This window comes from Ranitomeya variabilis, chromosome 5 (genome assembly GCF_051348905.1).
Source record: "Ranitomeya variabilis isolate aRanVar5 chromosome 5, aRanVar5.hap1, whole genome shotgun sequence".
Taxonomy (NCBI): domain Eukaryota; kingdom Metazoa; phylum Chordata; class Amphibia; order Anura; family Dendrobatidae; genus Ranitomeya; species Ranitomeya variabilis.
In genome coordinates this window covers 648,362,329-648,389,343 of record NC_135236.1, presented here as the reverse complement: position 1 = coordinate 648,389,343, position 27,015 = coordinate 648,362,329, and the positions used below count along the sequence as shown (strand labels likewise).

Genomic DNA, 27,015 nt, shown 5'->3' with positions numbered 1-27,015 from the left:
GCATCACCAAGTACTCAAAATGACCTTCGGGCGTATTGAATGCGGTTTTCCATTCATCACCTTGCTTAATGCGCACAAGGTTGTACGCACCACGAAGGTCTATCTTGGTGAACCACTTGGCACCCTTAATCCGGGCAAACAAGTCAGACAACAGCGGTAAAGGATACTGAAATTTGACAGTGATCTTATTTAAAAGCCGATAATCAATACAAGGTCTCAAAGATCCGTCCTTTTTAGCCACAAAAAAGAATCCCGCACCAAGAGGGGAAGAAGACGGACGAATATGTCCTTTCTCCAGAGACTCCTTGATATATGAACGCATAGCGGTATGTTCAGGTACCGACAGATTAAACAGTCTTCCCTTAGGAAATTTACTGCCTGGGATCAAATCTATAGCACAGTCACAGTCCCTATGAGGAGGAAGTGCACTGGACTCAGACTCACTGAAGACATCCTGATAATCAGACAAATACTCCGGAACTTCCGAAGGCGTAGAAGAAGCAATAGACACAGGCAGGGAATCCTCATGAATACCACAACAGCCCCAACTTGAGACTGACATAGCCTTCCAGTCCAGGACTGGATTATGGGTCTGTAACCATGGCAGCCCTAAAACAACCAAATCATGCATTTTATGTAAAACCAGGAAACGTATCACCTCGCGGTGTTCAGGAGTCATGCACATGGTAACCTGTGTCCAATACTGCGGTTTATTTGCTGCCAATGGTGTAGCATCAATACCCCTAAGAGGTATAGGATTTTCTAATGGTTCAATAGTAAACCCACAGAGCTTAGCAAATGAGAGATCCATGAGACTCAGGGCAGCACCTGAATCTACAAACGCCATGACAGGATAAGATGACAGTGAGCAAATCAAAGTTACAGACAGAATAAATTTAGGTTGCAAATTACCAACGGTGACAGGACTAACAACCTTAGCTATACGTTTAGAGCATGCTGAGATAACATGTGTAGAATCACCACAGTAGTAGCACAAGCCATTCCGGCGTCTATGAATTTTCCGCTCATTTCTAGTCAGGATTCTATCACATTGCATTAAATCAGGTGTCTGTTCAGACAACACCATGAGGGAATTTGCGGTTTTGCGCTCCCGCAACCGCCGGTCAATTTGAATAGCCAGTGCCATAGTATCATTCAGACCTGTGGGAATGGGAAAACCCACCATAACATTCTTAATGGCTTCAGAAAGGCCATTTCTAAAATTAGCGGCCAGTGCACACTCGTTCCAATGTGTCAGCACGGACCATTTCCGAAATTTTTGGCAATACACTTCAGCCTCGTCCTGCCCCTGAGACATAGCCAGCAAGGCCTTTTCTGCCTGAATCTCAAGATTGGGTTCCTCATAAAGTAAACCGAGCGCCAGAAAAAACGCATCAAGATCAGCCAATGCCGGATCTCCTGGCGCCAGCGAAAAAGCCCAATCCTGAGGGTCGCCCCGTAAGAACGAAATAACAATTTTTACTTGCTGAGCAGAATCTCCAGATGAACAGGGTCTCAGGGACAAAAACAATTTACAATTATTCACGAAATTCCTAAACTTAAACCTGTCTCCGGAAAACAGTTCAGGAATCGGTATTTTAGGTTCTGACCTAGGATTTCTGATAACATAGTCTTGTATGCCCTGCACACGAGTAGCCAGCTGGTCCACACTTGTAATCAAGGTCTGGACATTCATGTCTGCAGCAAGCATAGCCACTCTGAGGTAAAGGGGAAGAAGAAAAAAAAAACTCAGAATCTTCTTTCTTATAATCCCTCTTCTGCAATGCATTAAACATTTAATATTGGCCTGGCAAACTGTTGTGACCCCAATGGCGAGGGTCTCAGAGGAACGTGGAAGTCTGTAGAATACAAAAATCCAGCTCATAGGGCAGTGGTAACTGGGTTGACCATATATCTACTCCTAACGCCAACACTAGAAGTAGCCGGGGATCATTCCTACGTTGATTCTAGATGACACGCGCCAGCCGGAGAATCTAGCTACCCCTAGTAGAGGAAAACAAAGACCTTTCTTGCCTCCAGAGAAGGGGACCCCAAAGCTGGATAGAAGCCCCCCACAAATAATGACGGTGAGGTAAGAGGAAATGACAAACACAGAAATGAACCAGGTTTAGCACAGAGAGGCCCGCTTACTGATAGCAGAATAAAGAAAGGTAACTTATATGGTCAACAAAAACCCTATCAAAATCCACACTGGAAATTCAAGAACCCCCGAACCGTCTAACGGTCCGGGGGGAGAACACCAGCTCCCTAGAGCTTCCAGCAAAGGTCAGGATATAGATTTGGAACAAGCTGGACAAAAATACAAAACCAAAACAAATAGCAAAAAGCAAAAGGCAGACTTAGCTGATATAACTGGAACCAGGATCAGTAGACAAGAGCACAGCAGACTAGCTCTGATAACTACGATGCCAGGCATTGAACTGAAGGTCCAGGGAGCTTATATAGCAACACCCCTAACTAACGACCCAGGTGCGGATAAAAGGAATGACAGAAAAACCAGAGTCAAAAAACTAGTAACCACTAGAGGGAGCAAAAAGCAAATTCACAACAGCCCCCTCTATAGAATGTTATGTAGCCCCCTCCATAGAATATTATGTAGCCCCCTCCATAGAATATAATGTAACCCCTTCATAGAATATAATGCAGCCCCATCACAGTATATAATGTAGCCCCCTCATAGAATATAATGCAACCCCCATAGAATATAATGTAGCCCCCATAGAATATAATGTAGCCCCCCATAGAATATAATGTAGCCCACTCATAGGGTATAATGCAGCCAGCCTGATATAGCATAATGCAGCCCCCCAACAGAATATAATGCAACCCCCTCATAGGGTATAATGCATCTCCCCATAGAATATAATGTAACCTCCTCATAGGGTATAATGCGGCACCCCCTCATAGGGTAGAATGCAGCCCACCTCATAGGGTATAGTGCAGCCCATCTCATAGGGTATAATGCAGACCCCCTCATAGGGTATAATGCTGCCTCCCCATTAGGGTATAATGCAGCTTCCCTCATAGGGTATAATGCAGCCACCCCCATAGGGTATAATGCAGCCCCCTTATAGGGTATAATGTAGCCTCCCTCATAGGATATAATGCAACCCCCCTCATAAGATATAATGCCGCCCCCTCATAGGGCATCAAGCAGCTCCCCTCATAGGGTAGAATGCAGCCCCCTTATAGGGTATAATGTAGCCCCCCTCATAAGGTATAATGCTGCCCCCTCATAGGGTATCAAGCAGCTCCCCTCATAGGGTATAATGCAGCTCCCCTCATAAGGTATAATGCAGCCCCCCTCATAGGGTATAATTCTGCCCCTCATAGGGTACAATGCACCCCCTCATAGGTTATAATGCAGCCACCTCAGAGGGTATAATGCAGCCCCCCTTATAGGGTATAATGCAGGCTCTCTCATAGGGTATAATGCAGCCCCCCTCATAGGGTACAATGCTGCCCCTCATAGTGTATAATGCTGTCTCCCTCATAGGGTATAATGCTGCCCCTCTAAGGTTATAATTCTCCCCCCTCATAGGGCATAATGCAGCCCCCTCATAGAATATAATGCAGCCCCCCTCATGGGATATAATGCAGCCCACCTAATAGGGTATAATGCAGCCCCCCTCATAGGGTATAATACTGCCCCACATAGGGTATAATGCTGCCCCCTCATAGGGTATAATGCTGCCCCCTCATAGGGTACAGTGCTGCCCCTAATAGGGTATGATGCACCCCCCTCATAGGGTATAATGCAGCCCCCTCATAGGGTATAATGCAGCCCCCCTCATAGGGTATAATGCTGCCCCTCATAGGGTACAATGCACCCCCTCGTAGGGTATAATGCAGTCAGGACTCAATGATATATATATAACAAACTATACTCACCTCTACTCCTCGCTCCCACTCTGATTCTGGCTCTGCTCTGGTTTCAGCAGCTGCACTCACTGCCATCTGCCAGACACACAGCGGGTGCTCGATGAAGTGACGTCAGCGGCAGAGGGGAATGGTGGGAGAGGGAGCATCATCTGACGCTCTCTCCTCGATTATTGTTTTTAAGTGTATCGGCATCTATGATGCGGATACAGTTGAATGCAGTATGCACTGGGGGGCGGCGCTGGCACCAGGTCCCCCTGACTTACGGCTTCATAGTGGCCGCGTGGGCTGGGGGCCCCTGGGGGAACGGAGGTCCTGGTCTGCCGGCCCTGATAGTGGTAGCTACGGCTGCTGCGGCTAACATTGCTCACTATTAAAGTGAAATGAATGTTCACCCTCTCCATGCCCACGAAAACACTGACCATGTGTGGAAAAAAGTTTTCGTGGTATCATTCATATTCTCTGAAAAAATGCTGGGGTATGTAAATGTGGCACCCCAGGAGTCCGGTTGCCACAGTGGCATTGCCTTCCACGGGGGGTGGGGTGATGCCATGCCTGGAAGCAAGAGGTGCCCCCTTTCCAGGTAATTTCAGCATACAACACCTTCCTGACTCCAGACCAGAAGAGGGAGCTCTAACACCTGTTTTAGGGGAACTTCCCTATAAATTCTGGCCTGGAGGCGGGGTTATAATCAGTGAGTTCAGTGTCTGAGAGCAGTCAGTGAAGCAGGAAGAGGCAAGAAGTGAGGAGAATCTGGAGGATAGGAGCTGCGACTGAGCTCACCCCAGGACTAAGCGCAGAAGACTGGACACCGGAGTCCGTATTTGTGTGGGAATTTCACGACCCGCAATCAAATCCGGAGGACAGGAGATTGCAGGTCTCCTGGCCCCAGCTAACACCCAAAGGCACAGCAGCATACGAGAGCGCGGAGTCAAGACGAGGGAGTGACATCTGGAACAGGCTCAAGCTGCCTACCATGCGGGTAGTGTTTCACTTAGTGGACAGACTGAGAGAGGGACTTGAGGAAAACTAAAGGGCGCCTCACCGCAACTCAAGGTAACTCCAGGTCACCCTGCTTTCCATTCAGTCCCCGGGGTTTTACAGCCGCGAGCACTGCTTTAGCACAGCTCCTGGCTGTAAAATGATTTAACCCCTTCAGATGGATTTACTTCGTGGGACTGACCTGAGCGTCGGAAGGTATGAGATGTTGTTTTTTTTTTTTTTCCTTTGTTACAAAGCGAGGGTCTTCAGCTGGATTACCAGTATAATAAAATATTACAACAACCTGTGTCTTTATTTCATTAAAATACTTTTTAAAAATGTGTGTGTGTTTTATTAACCATTTCGTACTATTGGATTAATAATGGATAGGTGTCATAATTGACGCCTCTCCATTATTAATCTGGCTTAATGTCACCTTAAAATAGCAAGGTGACATTAACCCTTCATGGGTGGCTGGGGGCAGATGTTTGTAGCCAGGGGGGGCCAATAACCATGGACCCTCTCTAGGCTATTAATATCTGCCCTCAGTCACTGGCTTTACCACTCTGGCGGAGAAACTTGCGCGGGAGCCCACGCCAATTTTTTCCGCCATTTAACCCTTTATTTTACAAGCTACAGCGCCCAAATTTTGCACATACACACTACTAACATTAGTAGTGTGGAATATGCAAAAAAAAAAGGGATATGAGATGGTTTACTGTATGTAAACCATGTCTCATATCCTGTCGAGTTTGCGAAGGAGAAATGAAAAGCCGGCAATTGAATTACCGGCTTTTCTATAGAACACTGCTGCGTATTTCTCGCAAGTCACACTGCTGGTCCGTCTGTAATTCGTATTTTTCTCGCCCCCATAGACTTTCATTGGCGATTTTTTTGCGCAATACGGTGACAAACGCAGCATGCTGTGATTTTGTACGGCCGTAGAAGACCGTATAATACGGATCTGTAAAATACGGCTGATAGGAGCTGGGACATAGAGAATCATTGGGCCGTGTGTTATGCGTATTTTACGGATGTATTTTCTGCGCTCATACGTCCGTAAAACTCGCCAGTGTGACGCCGGCCTTAGATATAAAGATTTACATACATGGAAGAGGAGGCCATATCTCAGTACAGGAGAGGGTCAGGAACAAAAGAAAAACAACACCGGGTTCAGGAGAACATTGGCATTAAAAAAATATTTTTTTATGGCAAGTGACAAGTTCTCTTTAAGAGGGGTCCGATGTCTTCTAGATATTTTATCTGAAATGGTTCAAAATTTGTAGACATTTCTATAAGATGTAAGTTTGTCATATAATTTCCTGGAGCAGTAATGATAACTCTGAACAAAGATAAGGGAGTTGGTGAATCTGCAGTCCCATGTAAAGCCATGGTGCTGTCAGTTGTGCCAATGAAATGAGCTCTGCTACATCTGTACCTTGTCCTGTAATTCTTTAAGTTGAACTGTAACTTGTAGTGAAGATCGCTGACAGTCTTTCTAGTAATGAACTCACTTACATATTAATGGCTTCCCAGTATGTGCGGATTGTCACATTGCATAACTCTACTACTAGGGACAGAGCGACATGGAGCTGAGGTCTTACGTAACCAGAGTGTCACAGGGCTATTTGTGCTGCTTTAGTCGGTTACATATTAATTTTTCTCATGTTTTTTTCTTGAATTTCCTGAGATTTTTTTCAAAAGTAGGAAAAGCGTTGGACATGTTATAAAGAAAGGAATCTGTCAGTACAAAATGACCAAACCAAGCCGAAACTCGATGAGCCATTCTCCAGAGAACTTTCCCACCTACTTGATTTCCATCTATCGCTGCCCAGAGCTGTCAATCAAGGAGGAGGAGATAACAATTAGGTGGGAAGGTGCATTGACCCGAACGTCTGTGCTTGTTATGACTAGTTATGTTGTGCTGACAGGTTCTCTTTAATCCGCTGCTGTAACAGCGCCATCGCTCAGGTCCATCCATTATTTACGTGTCTGCTGCAATCAATGGCCTAAATTTCCAACAGGGGTCCATAACTATCACAGGATTATTGCACTCCTCATATGGGCTAAAGGGACCTTTTGGACCTCTATAAGCTCCGACCGTGACCCCTTTGTCCACTCTAGTTACACCACTGTAGGTATCCAGCCCTGACAACATACTTCAAGTCACTGTCACACCATGTGCCTATCATAGGGCCAGAAACGGCCCTTGGGGTGTGTAATGCAAGTGTTTGGATGCAACGAACAGAGATCACGAGGCGGAAAACAATCAGTTATTGATATAATTCTATTTTTAAACAGCACTTTAAGCAATTAGTGTTAGTAACTATGCAAATAAACAGTAGAGGGAATAACAATAAGTTTAGGATAACCAAGAAAGTCTTTCATTATTTAAAGTTAATGTTCTTTTTCACAAAAGGTGGTACAAAAAGTGCCGGAGTTACCACATGAGTTTTCTCTGGCCCTAGAGGGGGTCACCTTGTTTTCCCGCTAGGTCACAAGTCTCTTTCTGACATAGCCTATCAAAGCCCGTTGAGCCTCCCATGCACCAACCAGCCCCCTACCAACCTGTAATCCTAATCCCAGCCGACCCCAGTACCATGGATGATAGCTGGAAGTGACGGCCCAGTTCACCTGCTCTGTTTCTCCGCAATCGGCGGCAGGACTCAACTGTCTTAGACTCCTCACGGATCTTCTTGGCTTGACCGTTGGTGGAATTCTGTTATGCTCGGGGTGAAGGGGACTAGGCCTCGGCTCTTGACAGGCGACGTCAGGCCTTGGAGGCTTGACCAGCCCAGAGCGCAGGTCCTGGATATGACCATTTTAGGGGGTACTCGGAGGTCTCCTGCAGGGAATCCAGACCTTGCGAGGCGGTGACCTGCAGATGGGTGGCGCAGACTTCCTGCTAAGGCCTGTCATGCTAGTCTCAGCGGTGCCTCTGGAGCACGTCTGCTCTGTTCTCTTCCTTGGCACCAAATCCCCTCGTGGTTTGCCATGCTGACCTTTTATATCAGGGAAACTCTTCCTGTGGGTCACCTGATCCAGTCAGGCACACAAGGTTGCGCCCCCAGCAAATATTCCAGCACAATTTGGTTCTGCTTGACTTAGGCTGGCCAGCAGATGGCAGCCTCTCCTCATTAATGGCATATCCTTCTTCAGAGACATCACAGCTTCTTATTACACTTCTCCCCCCTTTTTCTCACCAGTCCTTGGGCAAGTGGAATTTTTTCGAGTTAGAAGTTTCCCCACAGAGAGGCTGAGTTTAGCCAACAGTTGAGTGCACACTTTGGTTTTTTACTGTATCTGGGACCAGATGAATTCATGCTGAGGATATCAGTTAGGGGGAATCCCAGTGATGGACCGCTCAGTTCTGTGTCATTTTTCCTGTAGAGGTGTGTGCCGCGCCCCAGGGTCTTGGTCGTTGCAGTGGTATTGCTTTCCTCTTGGGGAGAGTGATGCTAGGTTTGGAGGAAAAGAAGGATAACTACATCCAGGTATCACAAACATGCAACATGTTCACACTCCAGACCAGAAGGGGGAGCTCTAAGCCTGTTTAAGGTGAACTCCCCTATAAGAACATCCTGATCTGGAGGAAAAAGTTCAGTTCCTGTCAGAAAGACAGAGGGAAAGGAAGGAGAGGAGCCCTGTGGCCTAAAGTGCTGCAGCTCCTAGGAAACAGACGGATAGAAAGCCGAACATATTGCAGTGAGCGTGAAGGAAGTCAGAGCAAAGGAGAGGATACCAGATGGGGGCCAATCCCGAATACGCTGCCTCCCTCTGAGGTGCAGAATCCCGGTAGCTGGAACTCCGAGGAAGTAAGGACCTCTATTCTTTACTTCAGAGACCGGCAGGACAGCTAATTGCAGGTTACCTGTCCACACCTACACCCAGGAGGCACGGTGGCACCCCTCAGAGGCCGGGGCGTGCTAGAGTCCCTATAAACAGCTTTAAGCCACCAGTCATACGGGTTTTGTCCTATCCAACTACGGGGGGCAGAGAGAGAGACACCACATCTGTGAGACCCTTATGTGAAGCCATAGGCATTAAGGGACTACACCACTGCAGCGCAAGGGAAGGCTACTGATTTCCACCTGGACAAGGGGACTCTGGACTTGCCTCCAAACCGGCCGAACTCTGCCTGCCCTGTGATCTGGTGTCCTGGACTGTGGATGCTGAAGTCTTCAGGAAAGGTAAAGAGACTGCAACCTTGTGTCCCCGTTCTTCTCTGCGCCTCTCACCATACCACCATCTACACACCGGGAAGCCCTGGGGACCTACTTCACCTGTGGGAAGGTATACCATCTAGCTGCCATAACATCACCCCAGCGAACCCCTTAAAGCTTCGTCGGTCATCCTGACCGAATACCACAGGTGGCGTCACGAACACAAACTATATCCCTTTAAAGACCTTTCCCTTTTACATGGACGTCCCAGGGCCACGGACCAGGTCAGCCACCGTGACATCCCCTTGTGAACTGCAGGACCCAGTACCGAGTACCCCACGGCCCCATGGGGGCGATCCACGTGTCTGAGGTACTTGGAGACTCATCCACTGGAGGTTGTAAGTTGACTTTTGGTTCATTTTCTTTCCCATTCGAGAGTGGCAACGGCATCTCCGGTGAACTCATCGGCCCTGCAAGCCATTCTTCCTCTAAGATTCTCCTTTGTGGGACCTTGGCTACTTCTGTTGGGGGCCTCCCCGGTACGGTCTTCTGCTTTGAAAGATCAGGGTCGCAGCATATTTTGATGCAAAATCTGAGGGTACTGCCTCCCAATGGTGATCCAGCTTGTTCTTGGGTCATTTAGCCCACCCCAACACACGGTTCCCAGGCTGAAGTTGTCCACTTGATATCGAGGATCATCTTGAATGTTCCACTTCCCATTCTTTGGAATGCACTACCCAGGTTAATACGATTAATCCCCAGTCCCCACAGTTTTAAGCGTGCTCCAAAAACGCATTTGTTCAGACTGGCCTACCGCCTCAACACATTAACCTAAGAATCCCTGGGAGGCCCATTCAAAAAAGTTAAACCATAATCAGGTTCCTCACATCATGTTCTCATACACTTTATGCATTTAATTAGACTTCTGTGTCTGTAGTGTTACATATTTAGGCTGTTAACTAGTTCATGCAGCTTTACATGAACACCCGAGCCTTACACTACGGCTGGTCCGAACAGGAAAGTAATTGTTACCATCCACCTTTCGTGTCTCCCCTTTTCCTCATAGTTTGTAAGCTTGCGAGCCGGGCCCTCATTCCTCTTGGTATCTGCTTTGAACTGTGATTGTTGTTATGCTGTAATGTCTATTGTCTGTACAAGTCCCATCTATATTGTAAAGCGCTGCGGAATATGTTGGCGCTATATAAATAAAGTTATTATTATTATCCTTCAGCACAGCAGGCCATCTTTCAGGAAGAGTCTTTCTCACTGGCCCAAAATCTGCAGGTTACTTGGAGGTAAAGCAGTCGTAGCTTCCTGATCAGGCCTTTGCCCCAGAGCGACCCATTTCCTCAGCCTTGCCAGCTCCGGATCGGACTGTTGCAATTGTATCGACTTGTCTTTTGAGCGACCAAGATTTTTATCACCTTTTCCACAGTGTCACAACCCCTAGGTGGGCAATACATAACCATCTGCCGGGCCTTGACATCAAGGATCAAGAGGGCTAACTCGAAATGAACAGAATGGGAGAGATCACGAGGCAGGAAACAGTCAGGAATTGATATAATTCTGTTTATATACAGCTCTTTAAACAATTAGTGTTAGTAACTATGCAAATCAACAGTAGAAAGAACAACAATAAGTTTAGGATAACCAAGAAAGTCTTTCATTATTTAATAGTAATGTGCTTTTTCACAAAAAGTGGTGCGCCCGGTCATGGGAGTCACCATTTAAGTTCAATCTAAAGCCCTGGCCAGGCACCAGCCAGCCCCTCCCAACCTGTAATCCTAACCCTAGCCTATCACGGTACCGTGGATGATAGCTGGAAGTGACGGCCCTGTTTACTCGCTATGTTTCTCCAAAATCGTTTGTGGGCCTCGCCTGTCGCAGTCTCCTCATGGATCTTCTTGGCTTGTCCATCGGTGGAAGTCTCTTATGCTTGGGGCAGAGAGGCCTAGGTCTCAGCACCTGACAGGCGACATCGAGCCTTGGAGGCTTGACCAGCACAGGGTACAGATCCTGTCTTTTACCAGCGTAGGCGGTACTTGGAGGTTTCCCTCAGGGATTTCGGACCCTGCTAGGAGGTGCCCGGCACCTAGGTGGTGCAGACGTCCCACTGAGGCCTGTCACGCTGATGTCAGCAGTGTCTCTGGAGCATATCTGCTCCACTCTCTTTCTTGGCACCAAATCCCCTCGTGGTTTGGCACGCAGGGCTTTTAAATCAAGGAAGTCCTTCCTGTGGGTCATCTGATCACAAAAGTCCAGGTTGCGCCCCCTGCAAATCTTCCACCACAATTTGGTTCCGCTTGATTTCGACTGGCCATGGGATGGCAGTTTCTCCTCATTAATGGCACATCCTGCAAGAGTTCTTCAGAGATATCACAGCCTCTTATTACAGGTGTTTGATCTGGCTTACTTATAGTAATCAGATATAGATATACTGTTACTCTTATGTACTTGTCCTAGATACGGACCTCGCTTCCCTTATCCGGTCCTCTGAACTCTGTTATGCTCTACGCCAGGCTTTGCAGATGGCGCAGTGTGATCCCATGTGTTCATCTGTCTGGTCCTATATAAGGCCTACCAAGACACACACCTGTAAAAGTAAAACTTTTAAGTGTTACAGAGTCCTGTCCACCTGCGATCTCCAGGACCTCCGGTACCTGTTCCCAATTTCCCGTCCACTTACGGTCTCCAGTACCTCTGCTACTTATTTCCTGTGAGCCTTACCTAGCTGCTGCACCACCACTCGTGGCCATGTGCCCACCTGGACCTTGGATTTGGAGGATCCACCTCACCAGGTGAGCCTAACATATGCGATGGGATTGCAGACAAAGCGTTTTCCAAATAAAAAGGTAACAACAAATGGCGAGTACACAGAGGGATGATAAGAGCCGGAACAGGCTGGATTAAAGTCAGGAATCTAGGAGATAAGGCTTATTTACTGAGTAAATTAGAGTTTCATCAGCTTTGAAAAATGAAGATTATGTTTTAGTGTTATTTTTGGACAGTTGAGAGATTATTTTGAAGTAATTTTGGTTTAGGATTGGCGAAGGAGATATCACATGATATGGGGGGCTGTGGTGGACATCATTCTGGGTATTGGGGCTGGATGGACATCATACTACATTTGTTGGCCTGTAGGGGACATTATACTGAATATAAGGTGCTGTGGGGGCCATCATACTGTATGTGGGGTCGTGTGGGGCCCTCATACTATATGGGATTCTGTGGAGGCCGTCATACTATATGGATGCCTTTGGGGCCCATTATAATGTATATGAGGGGCTGTGTTGGATATGATGCTATATATGGAAGGTTGTGGTGGTGACCATACTATATATGGGGGGCTGTGGTGGACATCATACTGTATGGGGGGCTGTGGTGGACATCATATTGTAAGGGGGGCAGTGAGTGACATTATAATGAACATAAGGGACTGTGGGGGAAATTATACTGCATATAAGGGGATATGGGACGCATTATATTGTATAGGGGACTGTGAGGTCCATCATACTGTATGAAGGACTGTGGGAGCCATCTTACTATACAGGGAGTAGCTGTTGTCGAGTAGCATTTCTTTCAAGGAGCATGGAGGAGCATGTCAGGGAAAAGATGCATCCAATTTATTAAATGGCATGCACATATTAATAAATTTGGCACATAATACTTCAGCGAACCCTTCATTAAGACTGTCATGTACAATAGTAGTCTTAATGAATTAGCCCCTCATTGTCTAACAGCCCCCATATGCTTTAGATGGAGATCGACTGGACCTTCTGATGTATATGAGGTCCTCGAAACTCTGATGTCTGGGAGGAGAATGATCTGGGTGTTGGAATTTCAATAGTAAATGCATTTTCTTTATGGGAGATAAGTCACTGCCAGAGGAGTCTGGAAGCTGCTTTTTCTTCTCATTGAAAATACATGAACGCTTGGCTCATGTGTATGGAGAGTCGGAAGAGAGACTCTGCGGAATGAACATTCAACCAACTACTGCTCTTTTTGTCTATTTCAGACCTTTTTACATTCCTTATTTCCCATTTTTAAACATTTTGTGAATAATCCTTTACTCATTATTCCTGTATAGTCACATCCAGCAAGAGTCCCAGAAATCCTCAACTCCTCTATTTGTTCAGCTGGTTACACAAATCCGATTCTGGAAACCCTTAACAAACTGATCAACAATAAAATGAAAAAGTTATGGGTCTTAGAAAATAGTGACAAACTATTTTTTTTTTTTTTTTACAAAGCTAAGAATTTTTTTAAACCATTAGAATAGTAAAAAATAATACATTTTCCTAAGATATTGTACCATGTCATGGTACTGGCACAACACAAATCTGAATGAAGAACAAAGTCCTCTGATGATGCCCACAGCAAACAATGAAAGTCTAAATAGTGATTTGCTACATGTTCTAGATTATCATAGCAATCATTGACTAATTGGCAAAAACACCATTTATTTGACATTTTTCAAACATTTTTTCAGTGTGAATCTGGCCCTAGCGATACTTTTCTTGTGAGATCTGTCAGCGCCCTCTAGTGTATAATCATGGAAGTGAATAGCTGTCCAACCAAACATGAGAAAATGTTTTCCATCTTAAGTGATATGACTTTTGCTTGCACTTGACAAAATTTGGCAAAAATCCTTGGGTAGCCTAAGCTTAAAGGGATCATCCCACATTTTGGCAACTCCTTACCATTAATAGAAAGGGCGTCCAGAGCCCCCATCTCAGAGGTTTTCATTGAGCTGTGGTCACACATTATTGATCCACTATCTATTGGATTGATGAAAGTAGCCAGGCACTTGCCAAAGACTGTGGGGGCAGTGCAGGGGCGTAACTAGGGTTTTGGCTCAGGGGGGTGAAGCTTCAGAGTGGGCCCCTAACCAGGTAACCTTGATTACAACTCGGTGATGCGCCCTAATAATGGAGGAGAACCTCAGCAGATGACATCGCTGTTACTGAAGATAATCTCTATATAATGACCAACATGGATATTACCGCCATATGGTCAGTCCTACAGAACATATAAGAGATCACAGCACAGTTACAGATAATGACTTGCCGCTGATGTTCTTTCTGATGGAATTGTTCAATTTTCCCGTCTTTTCCATCTGGCCCAGACCGACATGACAACTTCTCCAAACAGGACTCGGCTGCAGAGAATTAGTGATGAGCGAGTATACTCATTGCTCTGGTTTTCCCGAGCACACTCGGGTGGTCTCCGAGTATTTGTGACTGCGCGGAGATTTAGTTTTCCTTGCTGCAGCTGGATGATTTACGGCTGCTAGCCAGCCTGAGTACATGTGGGGGTTGCCTGGTTGCTAGGGAATCCCCACATGTAATCAAGCTGTCTAGTAGCCACAAATCATCCAGCTGCAGCAAGGAAAACTAAATCTCCGAGCAGTCACATATACTCGGAGACCACCCGAGCGTGCTCTGGAAAACCCGAGCAACGAGTACACTCGCTCATCACTAGAGAGAATACAACAAAGACACATTTCACTTCTCATATTCCAGCCCCATCACCATCTATTCCCAACCTGGACAAACTCCTCATCCTGCTGATACCAAATACTGAGCCGCTGCTGCCGTATGTTTCGCTATTACTGCCCCTGATACCCCAATACTGAGCCGCTGCTGCCGTATGTGTCCCTATTACTACCCCTGCTGTGTGGTTCTTTGTGCCCTCTAAATTCTAAAGCAACCCTCTATAATATAGTAATGCTGGGTGCAAGTGCCCTAGAAAACAGTGCCCATACTTTGCCCCCTAGAAAGTAATATTGCTCTGTGTGCCCCTTTGATAGTCACAGTAACCTGAGTTCCCCTATAACAATAAGTGCCCACTTTACATTTAATAATGTCCTGAGTCTCCCCCTGTACAGCTCCCCTATACACAGTATAATGCCCCCTCACTGCATAGTACCACCCACACAGTATACTGACCCCTTAGTAGCCCCCAAACTGTTTCATGGCTCCAATACTGTATGATGGCCCCAATAGATAACCTCCATATAGTATAATGAATCAGATAGTCCTCAATATAGTATAATGCACTCCCAATAGGCCTACTATATATTGTATATTGCACCCCCATAGACAGGCTCTATAGCATAAGGCAGCCCCCATAGACAGACTCTATAGCATAAGGCAGCCCCCATAGGCATACTCTTATAGCATTAGGCAGCCCCCATAGGCAGACTCTATAGCACAAGGCAACACCCATAGGTAGACTCTGTAGTAAAAGGAATCCCCCATAGGCAGACTGTGTAGTATAAGACAGCACCCCATAGGCAGACTGTAGTATAAGGTAGCCCCCCATAGGCAGACCCTGTAGTATAAGACAGCTCCCCATAGTCAGACTCTGTAGTATAAGGCAGCACCCCATAGGCAGACTCTGTAGTATAAAGCAGCCCCCCATAGGCAGCCCCTGTACTATAAGACAGCACCCCATAGGCAGACTCTGTAGTATAAGGAAGCCCCCTATAGGCAGACCCTCTAGAATATGGCAGCACCCCATAGGCAGACTCTGTAGTATAAGGAAGTGCCCCATAGGCAGACTGTAGTTTAAGGCAGCCCCCCATAGGCAGACTCTGTAATAAGGATGCCCCCATAGGCAGACTCTGTAGAATAAGGCAGCCCCCATAGGCGGACCCTGTAGTATAAGGCAGCTCTCATAGGCAGATCTGTAATACGGAAACCCCAATAATCAGACTCTGTAGCATAAGGCAGCCCCCATAGGCAGACTCTATAGTATAAGGAAGCCCCCATAGGCAGACTCTGTAGTATAAAGTAGCCCACATAGGCAAACTCTGTAATAAGGAAGGCCCCCATAGGCAGACTCTGTAGCATAAGGAAGCCCCCGGGCGCCAGGCAGTGATGTCATCGCGCCCGCTGTCAGTGTCAGCATCGGTTATGTCAGACGCTGACAGGGGGATGGGGATGATGGAAGAGGGAGCATAGCCCTCTTTCTCTCATCAATGCGGTCAGCTGTATCGGCTAGATGCCGATACAGCTGAACCTGTGATGGCACCGGGCCCCCCCTGCCTGCTCAGGGTCCCCATAGTAGCTGGATGGCAGAGCAGGGAGATTGATTCTCCCTGCTCTACCGCAGAATGTAACTGTATCGGTGCGATGTGCACACGCCGATACAGTTACAGTAGAGTAGCTCCGGGTGGGCCCCCTCAGAGCATGGGTCCCAGGGTGATGGCCCCCTCTGCCCCCCGGTAGCTATGCTACTGGTGCAGTGGCATAAATAGAAGCTCATGGGCCCCAATGCATAAGCTCCAACGGAGCTCCCATCTATTGCAAATCTTTAATAGTAGTGGCCTTTTCATATGGGCCAAAGGCACCTTTGGGCCCCCTAGGCAATCCCTGAACCTACTATAGTTATTCCCCCAATGCTCCAGAACTAAGTCTTGGGTCCTCCATTCTAGTGACTGGTGGAATAAGGATGTTAGGGGTTGTCCAGTGAAAACGAGTTATCACCTATCTAAAGGATTGGCAGAATGGGGCACTGTTACCCCCCTTAGAATGGAGGGGCACTGTGCTTACTCAACTGCCACACCATTCATTCCCAATAGGGTTGCTGAGCTCTGCGCTCAGCTTTTTCCAGCAGCCCCATAGAGAATCAATGGAGCCGTGGTTGGGTGTCCGACCTGCTGCTCCACTTGTAATTGGGGATAAAGTGCCCCATAGGGGACACAAATTCCAAGTTCTGCAGATTGGTGCGAGACCCAGCAGTCAGATCTTACCGATCCCCGGAGAGCCACTCTAAGTCCCACCTATCAACCCTTACCTGGTAACGCCCCCTGGACTACTGCTCAATTTCTCAATATGGGCTACAAAACCAATGCCCCTTTCTGTCCAAGACACCCTAAATTTGCCAGGATTGTGTTTGAAAATTCAGTACAGTCTGGGCAAATTCAGGACGGTTGGCAGGTACTTTGTGACACCTCGGGGATCTTTTATCACCTCCTGCATCTGGTGGGGTTTCGTATCTCTCAACTCCATTTATTTAAGTAAGCCTGAGTTGCAATGCAAGAAAATTCCCATGGACAAAAATGGTGCTATCTGTAGAAAAATTAGATTTTTTTTTTTACGCTGCAAAATACTGAAAAATATTCAATTTTTAGAGACACTATTTAATCTAGGTTTGATTCTGCGTATCCATTTAAAACCGCCATTGACTGCCATGTGGTTGCAGAACTTAAAGAAAAGGAACATTTAGTACACTGCTCTGCTCTGCTCTCCCTATGGTTTATTTGTACAGATGTTTTCCAGAGCTAAACACTAAAAACCTGTACAAAACCCTAAAAGTGAACCAGATGTTTTACTGGATGATGTTTTTGTAGTAGGGGCCAAACATAATGGCACAGCTATGGGGGGGCAGTATAGAGGTAGCAGACGTTGGGTCCTGCTGCCTACAGAAGGCCCCATAACACATCATACACAGATATGTTCTACACTTTACAATGAGAGATGACTCATTTTTTTTCTCGAAATCTGGACATAAACATATACCGTATGTATTTATTATATTATACAGCACAAGACTGTATTAGATTTGGTACCGTAAAAATCAGTATATGCTAACGCAATTCGGTCTGTAACATGTCCCAATTTCATCGGTATCAGCGTCCTCACTGCATACAGTATGTGGGGGACACTTTTGGACCATCATATTGTTTGTGGAGGTACTGGGGAACATCATGTGTGGGAGAGGCAATGTAGGGTATCGGTTTGTGTGTAGAGGCTCTATGAGAGCCCTGTATTGTGAGGGGCACCGTGTGGTCATAATGCTGTGGGGTGGTTGTATGGAGTTGTCATAATGTGTGGAGGAACACTGTAGGGGCCACATAATGTCTTTGGGGGCACCTTTGGGACATTATGTGTAGGGGAGGACCTGTTCTGCACTTGAGTTTATGAGGGCTCCTGCCAAAAGACATTTCCACAGAATGATGTTGCCACCACTGTGTTTCATTGTGGGGTTGGTGTTTTGGGGGTGATGAGCTGTGTTACTTTGGCGCCAGACATAGCATTTACCTTTGTGGCCAAAAAGTTCAATTTTGATTTCATCTGACCATAGCTCCTTCCTCCATACATTTGGGGAGTCTCCCACATGTCTTAACATACTCAAAACAAGTCTTACAGTTTTTGTTTGTAAGTAAAGGCTTTTTTCTGACCAGTCTTCCATAAAGGCCACCTCTATGGAGTATATGGCTTATTGTGATCGTATGTACAGATACTCCACTCTCTGCTTGGGAACTCTGCAGCTCCTTCAGGGTTACCTTTGGTCTCTGTGCTGCCTCTCTGATCAATGCTCTCCTTGCCCGGGCTGAGCGTTTTTGTTGTTGGCCCTCTCTTGGCAGGTTTGTTGGTACCATGTTCTTTCCATTTGATGATTGGATTTGATGGTGCTCCGGGGATCATCAGAGATTGGGATATGTTTTATAACCCAACCCTGACTTATACTTCTCAACAACTTTGTCCCTGACTTGTTTGGAGATCTCCTTGGTCTTCATGGTGGTGTTTGGAGATCTCATTGGTCTTCATGGTGGTGTTTGGTTAGTGGTGCCTCCTGTTAATGGTGTTTACAGCCTCTGTGGCCTTTCAGAAAAGGTAAAGTCTATATAGTGACCGACATGTCACACTTAGATCGCACACAGGTGGACTTCCTTTCACTAAGCATGGGACTTATGATGGTAATTGCTTGCTCCAGAAATGTTTAAGGGCTTAATAGCAAAAAGGGGTGACTACATATGCACATGCCAATTTTTAGTTATTTGATCCCATAAATTCAATTTATGCCTATATTTTTCCTCGCTTCACCAACTATTTAGTGCTGATGCATCACACACAAATTGGATTACAAAAATATTTAAACACAGCTTGTAATGTAACACAATAGGTAAAAAGCCAAGGAGGTGAATACTTTTGCAAGCCACTGTATGTAAAGCGCTGCGGAATATGATAGCACTATATAAGCAAAGCATAATAATAATAATAATAATACATGGCGGTAATAACAGATCCAGAATCTGATTTATGCTGCCCGTGGTTCGAGCAGCACAATTCAGCTATCAGGTTCACTTTAAAGGGAGTAATATCTGAAGACTGCATAATATTTAGGTACTGTATGGTAGCACTATGTAGGCTGTTTAAAGCCAGTATTATTTTGACACTATATAGAAGTAGTATGTGATCTGTATTTGCTGTATGATATGCAGGGAGTATATGATGGTATTAATTGGACACTGAATTAATTTTAACGGGAATCCAGAGGTTGTATTTTGTAAATAATATATAGCAGTGATATATATGGGCACAATATGGTAGTATTTAGATACTCTGTGGTATGTGCGTGGTGGTTTATGTGGGCATTAAATGGCTTTATTACAGGCTCATTGTATGGAAGTATTATTTGTCATATTAGTTGAGTAATTTTAGCTTAAAAAGTATACACCTATGTAAAAATTACCGTAAAGGGTGTTCTGAGATTGGCGAAGGTTATGACCAGGGCCGGACTGGCCATCTGGCAATTCTGGCAAATGCCAGAAGGGCCTGTCTGGTGATGGGCTGCCTTGTCTGCTACATTGTTAACAGAATCGGCGTTCTCAAGATACCCATACTGTTAAGAGTTGTGATGGAGCACAAAGTCGCTGACTCCATCACTTACCCCAGCAGGTCACGGGTAAATATTGGTCTTGTGGTAAATCTTGCTTCCTCCGGACAGGGTAATATTAGTAATATATCCCATCTGGTTCATTAGGATGGAGACAACATGGGCCTGTGTGATTTCAAATGCCAGGGCTGAATTTCAGCCCCAGTCCGTACCTGGTTATGACATATATCAATGACATCATGTTGACCGCTCCTCCCCAAAAAAATAAGATCAGCTTTGGACGATCCTCCAGTCCGTCAAGTTTCCGCCTGATTTCTCATTATTGTCTAAGAAGCTAACGACGGTGAATCCTGACGACGTCAGCATATAGGTTCGGCATTTCAGTGTATGTTCTGGAGAAGTACAGCTCTGTTTCAGTAAGGAGTCCAAGAGATTTAGGATACGAGCTCGATGTCTTGGCGTGGGTTCATGCTGTCAAACATTCTTGAACACAACAGTAAAACGTATTTATAGCCGTCATTCTTGAAATATGTGACATTTTCAGCTAGAACACTGCTTTAGGCGTCTATCACATCAACATTCAGAAAATAAAGCTATCACCTCATTGTATGGGCAGCACGGTGGCTCAGTGGTTAGCACTGCAGTGCTGAGGTCCTGAGTTCAAATCCCACCAAGGACAACATCTGCGAGGAGTTTGCATGTTCTCCATGGGTTTCCTCCTGGTTCTCCGGTTTCCTCCCACACTCCGAAGACATACTGATATGGAATTTAGATTGTGAGCCCCAATGGGGACAGTGATGATAATGTCTGTAAAGAGATACGGAATAAGATGGCGCTATATAAATAAAATAACTAATAAAACATATGGTAGTGGAGAATGGGCGCTCAACCGTCCAGTTGGTGGTGCTCAGAAGGAAATAGATATAAAACATATGCGGATATTCTTTGAGCTGTATATGCAATATACTTTATGGCCTGGTAGGTAAATAATGGGGCTACTGGTAGTGAACTTGTTGCCACCAGTATTGATACCATTGGTGTTTGCAATTTAGGGACTCTTTAGTCCACGACTCAATCCCATTTGTGGGTAAACTTTGGCCCGCGACACTCTAAATTTGCCAGGATTGTTTCTGAAAAATTAGGAGTCGGACAGCCCCATCAAATTTGGCACAGTTGTTATATATCTATTAGACGGGCACGATGGTAGACATCAGTATTATAAATGGCATATGACTATTGATGAATAAAGCATAGCTGTCAGCTCAATATACTGTTCCTTGTAAGGGCAACATATTACAGCTACGGGTCTGTACTCACAGTAACCAAAATGGCACAAAAATGTTCCACTGGATGAATATTAGCCGTCTAAAAATTTAGAGGACTCCTAGTCATGAGTCCGGCTTATGCATATGGAGAGAACTCTCAGCTTTAGAGACAGTGGAGATGGGCAAAAATCTGCTGTCATGAATACGCCTGATAGCTATGGGTCTATTTTATTCTTTAACTGGTCCTATATAAGCCAAAATGGTTAATATTTTTGAGTTTTGGCAACTGGAAAAATAAAATTTGGCGGTAACATGCTCTAACATAAGAAAGTATATTCAAACTAGCTTTAATAATTAAAGGGGGTTTCCAGTTTCAGAAAATCCCTACCAACCTCCCTTCCGGCTGCAGTTAAAAAAAAAAGCTGTATTTAGTGGAGTCATTGCCATAACGATGACGGCGCTGCAGCCAATAGCTCTGGCTGACTTTTCAGCATGAGCTGCTGAGCTCACTGATTGGCTGCAGCGCTTTTGATGTGAGGTCAATGCAGCGCCCCAGAGTCCTGGTCGTTGCAGTACCGATGCTCCGCCGCTAAGGGGGGCTGTGGTACGTCTGATGGCACTGAAGGAGTTCATCTGACCAGGTATCACAGACACCAATACATTTCATAGTCTGGCCTCCAGGGGGAGCTAAGGGCACTATGCATTAGGCCACTCCTCACAGTCTGGTAAAACTGGGGGTTGGATAGGAAGTTAGATGAGAAAGCTGACTGGGTTGGAACCAGGCAACATCTTGTGGCAGAGGGTGTTGTAGGGGGAATATTCAGAGGGGTCCCTGTCAGGGGTGGGATCCTGACAGAGGCCTAGCAACCAGAGAGAACGTTACGGGACCGCGCCTGCACTTGATCGCGGCGGTACCCTAAGAAAGGACAAGAAGCGAGGTATATTGTGCTGAGTGAGAAACGAGATCAACGCAACAAGGAGAAATACCAGTAGGAGTCGTGCTGTAAGATCGAGGCAACATCCTACTGAGGCGCGTAGCCGGTGGCCGGAACGCCGAGGAAGTATCAGGCTCCAAGCAATACTTCAAACCTACGGCAGGACAGTCAGCTATAGGCGGGCTGTCTCACACCAATCACCTATGAAGACTTGGGGGGCATACTAGGAGAAGGGCGACACTAGGGTCCAGGAAGAGCTCCGAGCCTACCCGTCATACGGGTGCGTCCTAGCCATATCATCTGGGGGACGAAGAAGAACATCATAATACAGTTGTGAGGGAACACGAGAAACAGACACAACAGTTGTGGGGACTATCCTGTAAGCACAGCAGGGGAGGACCGCAACACACAAGCGCTAGAAGGTAGGCACAGATTTCCACCTGCAAAGGGAACTCTGGAGGTGCCATCGGACCGGCCGGACTTGCGCAGCCTGGTTAACCGTATTCCGGACTGAGGACCCTGAAGCCTTCAGTAAAGAGGTAAAGAGACTGCAACCTGGTGTCCTCGTTATTTACTGCGACCGGCACTGCACCGCACTACCACCATCATCCACATCTATTATTGGGCGCCCCTCAGCAGGGTCACGGACCGGGTCTAGCCACCGTGACAATCCCAGAGCAGAGACTCAGAGGTCCGGTACCGGGTACCCCTCGGCCCTGCGGCAGTGGGGGCGCTGCAAACTTGGCGTCACGAACAGGATCTACTTAAGCCTGAAGAATCGGGTCATGTGTGCCTTGGAACTGTGATTTATTATACTTGGACTGTGACTTATTGCAAAGACTGTGGATTGCCATTTGCCGCCAAAACCAGCCGCCATTACAGCGCTAAGGAGAGCGCAGGAGAAGAAGAGGGGCGTGGAAGTGGGCGTAAACCAGCTGAAGAGCGCGAAAGACAATGACCGCCCAGTCTAAATATTTCTGTACCGTGAGGACGTGTCCGTCAGCAGCCGAGATCCGCCTCCTGATTCTCAATGGTGGGCGGAGACAGAGAAAACGAAACCGCCCACGAAGGAGGGAGCGGGAAAAGGATCAGGAAGCGACCCACGTGGAGGACGCCATGGCCAGCAGCTCGGGACCCGAATGTGGGGTTGAAGCAGAAGTCTCCCCCAACTACCCGGATGAGCACCGCAGCCAATTCTCCACGGACAGCGCTGATCTCTTGCAGGCTGAGATGGGGGACTTGATCCACCAGCTCCTTCAGCTGAACGTGAAGGCCCAGGCTCCGCACCAGGTAGCGCCGGAAGGAAGTCCTCTGGCATCGGATCCTGTACCACTACCGGAGTTGTTGCTGAGGCCCTCGCCGACACAGCCAGCGGAACCCGCCGCGGAGGAGGAGCCTGTATTGGCTGGTGAGTCCGCCGACCCCGTCCCGCTGGCAGAGGGTTTGTTAGTAGGCCCCGTTGCGGCACCCCCTCTCCCTGGGACCCATAGACTCCAGCCCCTGTTACCATGGGAGGAGGCAACGGGTATGGAACACCTCCTGAAAGCCCCGATTCCGCCAACTACCCTGCTGTGTGAGGCCCATGCGGAGCGCACAGTATGCCGCTGGGTGAACCCAGGATCCAACCTCATGGGGTTCCCGGGGTGACGACACGGGAAGGGGAGATGGTGCAGGCCCTGAGCTGGGAGGAATACCAGACCCAGCTGGAACAGCAGTGGGAGGAGAAGAAAAAGGCGTACCAGGCCGGGCTGGAGACCCACCATCAAAAAGACCTGGCGGTCAAGGACCGGGCCCGCAAGGACCCCACCGCTCACCAGGCCCCGCGCAGGCAGGGCACTATTGTCGCCTTCAAGCTCCGCGGAGGCTGGGGCTTTATCAAAGAGCCGGGCCTATACGCTGAAGTCTTCGTCAACCGGCGGGATGTGGAGTCGCATCTCAGAGAGGGCCACCCAGACCGGGATCTCTACCCGGGGGACGAAGTCACATACACCCGGCATTTTGGGGAAAAGGGGTGGTTCGCCCTGAATGTCCACAAAAAGCGCAGCCCCGTGACACCCTCGACTAAGGTGTTGGAGAAGCTGTCCCCCATAGCCAAGGTGCTCCCTTATGATCAGCCCACGGTCATCACCAAGACCACCGTGGTCACTCCAACGTGCATTATGGTCAAGACCACGACCTGCAGCATCGTCACCTCAACCACCCTCGTGGCCAAGGAGGCGCCTCTTCAGGTGGGCGATGCCCCTGCTGCTCCAGAACTGAAGACAGTGGGTACGCAGACCCCCAGATGGGACAACACTCCCCCTTACGCAGTACCAGGCGGTGGGCAATATCCACAGGGGTTGCCTCCGCCGGTGCTGCCTCCTGAGTGGTTCAAGTAAATATCTTAACACTTTGCCAATGTAGATAGTTAACTGTTTGTTTCCCTGCTCTTGCTGCTATGACCCGATCAGGGTTAACTCTTAAAGGGATCCCTTTGTTTACCCGGGATCCCTTCTTCTGCTTTTTGTTTTTGTTTCCTGTTTACTCATCATTGAAAGAACTGCTGAATCATGAACAATGCATGATTACAAACTTTTTGTACATAGTTTGCACCTTCTTAAAGGTGCTCTCTACTGGTTTTACACAAGGAAAGGACTCTTTGCGAAGACACTGGTCTTGGAACCAGCACCGGAGTCCTTACTGCGAACAGACTTGCAGCGTGAGAAGTTGCACTACCTCATAGAGACTTGGTCCCCTCTTAAAGGGAATGTTCACATATTGCACTTATGAACAGTGTTGCCTTAAGATGGTTAAATGGCCATAATGTCTTGAAAGATTAAGTTAAATGTAACTAACTAGTTGATTGTGAGAAATGTTTAATGATGTTGATAGAAGAATGAGGACAGAAAGTGAACCCGTACGGGGTTAGTCAGTGAGTCCTCCTAGGAGCCATACAGAGATGGCTCAGTAATCCTGAACTGAAAGATGGATGATACGTTCTATACTGTGTATAGTAGCAGAAAGGCAGTAGGCCCGGGCAGAAAGGGGCGGTCCTGTAACAGAAAGGAGAGGCAGTAGGCCTGGAGCAGATAGGACAGGCGGTCCTGCAGATGTAAAGATGGAAAACGAAGAAAAAGTTGATTAGCCTTATAATGTTTTATAAGAAGGTCTTTAGTGGATTCAGTGAGTACATCCTTAAAGGCAAAGTTAAATTATTGTTCAAAAATTTTGCACTTAGTAGAATACCCGGTTGGGTAAGAAAAGTTATTTATAGTATGTTATTTAAAGTATTTAACCATGTTTGTAACGTTCAAGTGTCCTCACCTCCCATAAAGGGAAGCTCTGTTAAAAAGTTTACTTGTACTTGCATTTTTAAAATTGTATGTCTTTTTGCTGACATGTATTGTTGTTTTCTTCCCAGTCCAGGAGTACTGGATTTAACCGGGGGGGAGTGCAGCGCCCCAGAGTCCTGGTCGTTGCAGTACTGATGCTCCGCCGCTAAGGGGGGCTGTGGTACGTCTGATGGCACTGAAGGAGTTCATCTGACCAGGTATCACAGACACCAATACATTTCATAGTCTGGCCTCCAGGGGGAGCTAAGGGCACTATGCATTAGGCCACTCCTCACAGTCTGGTAAAACTGGGGGTTGGATAGGAAGTTAGATGAGAAAGCTGACTGGGTTGGAACCAGGCAACATCTTGTGGCAGAGGGTGTTGTAGGGGGAAGATTCAGAGGGGTCCCTGTCAGGGGTGGGATCCTGACAGAGGCCTAGCAACCAGAGAGAACGTTACGGGACCGCGCCTGCACTTGATCGCGGCGGTACCCTAAGAAAGGACAAGAAGCGAGGTATATTGTGCTGAGTGAGAAACGAGATCAACGCAACAAGGAGAAATACCAGTAGGAGTCGTGCTGTAAGATCGAGGCAACATCCTACTGAGGCGCGTAGCCGGTGGCCGGAACGCCGAGGAAGTATCAGGCTCCAAGCAATACTTCAAACCTACGGCAGGACAGTCAGCTATAGGCGGGCTGTCTCACACCAATCACCTATGAAGACTTGGGGGGCATACTAGGAGAAGGGCGACACTAGGGTCCAGGAAGAGCTCCGAGCCTACCCGTCATACGGGTGCGTCCTAGCCATATCATCTGGGGGACGAAGAAGAACATCATAATACAGTTGTGAGGGAACACGAGAAACAGACACAACAGTTGTGGGGACTATCCTGTAAGCACAGCAGGGGAGGACCGCAACACACAAGCGCTAGAAGGTAGGCACAGATTTCCACCTGCAAAGGGAACTCTGGAGGTGCCATCGGACCGGCCGGACTTGCGCAGCCTGGTTAACCGTATTCCGGACTGAGGACCCTGAAGCCTTCAGTAAAGAGGTAAAGAGACTGCAACCTGGTGTCCTCGTTATTTACTGCGACCGGCACTGCACCGCACTACCACCATCATCCACATCTATTATTGGGAGCCCCTCAGCAGGGTCACGGACCGGGTCTAGCCACCGTGACAATCCCAGAGCAGAGACTCAGAGGCCCGGTACCGGGTACCCCTCGGCCCTGCGGCAGTGGGGGCGCTGCATCAACACTAGTGATGAGCGAACGTGCTGGGATTAGGTGTTATGTGAGCATGCTCGGGTGCTAATCGAGGGTCTTCGGCATGCTCGAAAAATATGTTTGAGTCCCTGCGGCTGCATGTCTTGTGGCTGTCCGACAGCCGTAACACATGTAGGGATTGCCTCTCTTTAGTCACCCATTGACTACTGTTATAGAAAAAGAATGATGTATTCCACACGGTGCACTTTTTTTTTTACAAGATGCTTCTGCATAAAAGGTATGTTGACTCATACTGTCTCAAGTGTTGCCAAAAGGACACTTTTGAGGCATATTGGCAGGACTCATTTTAATTTGCGGATTAGACAGAGATCTATTGCAGTCATGTTTTGCAGTTTCTATTGTGAAATCTGGTGACAGATCTGTTTTGAAACCTTAAGGCGGTAGTACAATGTTTAAAAAAAATATGGCTGCTTTCTTCCAAAGACAGCTCCACACGTATCCATGGGTTTTGTGCGGTATTACACCTCAGATCCCTTCACTTCAAAAAAGCCAAGCTGCAATGCCAGTCCCCACCCATAGACAGGAGGGGTGCTGTTTCGGGGGAAAAAA

General features: G+C 47.2%; 1 protein-coding gene across 1 annotated transcript in view; it reads right to left on the bottom strand.

The window, feature by feature from the left end:
• GPX3 (glutathione peroxidase 3) overlaps positions 1 to 19,992 on the bottom strand; it is a 43,853-nt gene extending 23,861 nt beyond the window's left edge. The window contains exons 1-2 of the mRNA XM_077266352.1: positions 19,894 to 19,992; positions 19,527 to 19,562 (exon numbers count right to left, since the gene is read on the bottom strand). Of these exons, the coding sequence (XP_077122467.1) occupies positions 19,527 to 19,562; positions 19,894 to 19,911 (54 nt within the window). The 5' untranslated portion in view covers positions 19,912 to 19,992. The remainder of the gene's footprint in view (positions 1 to 19,526; positions 19,563 to 19,893) is intronic.
• Positions 19,993 to 27,015: the final 7,023 nt, after the last annotated feature.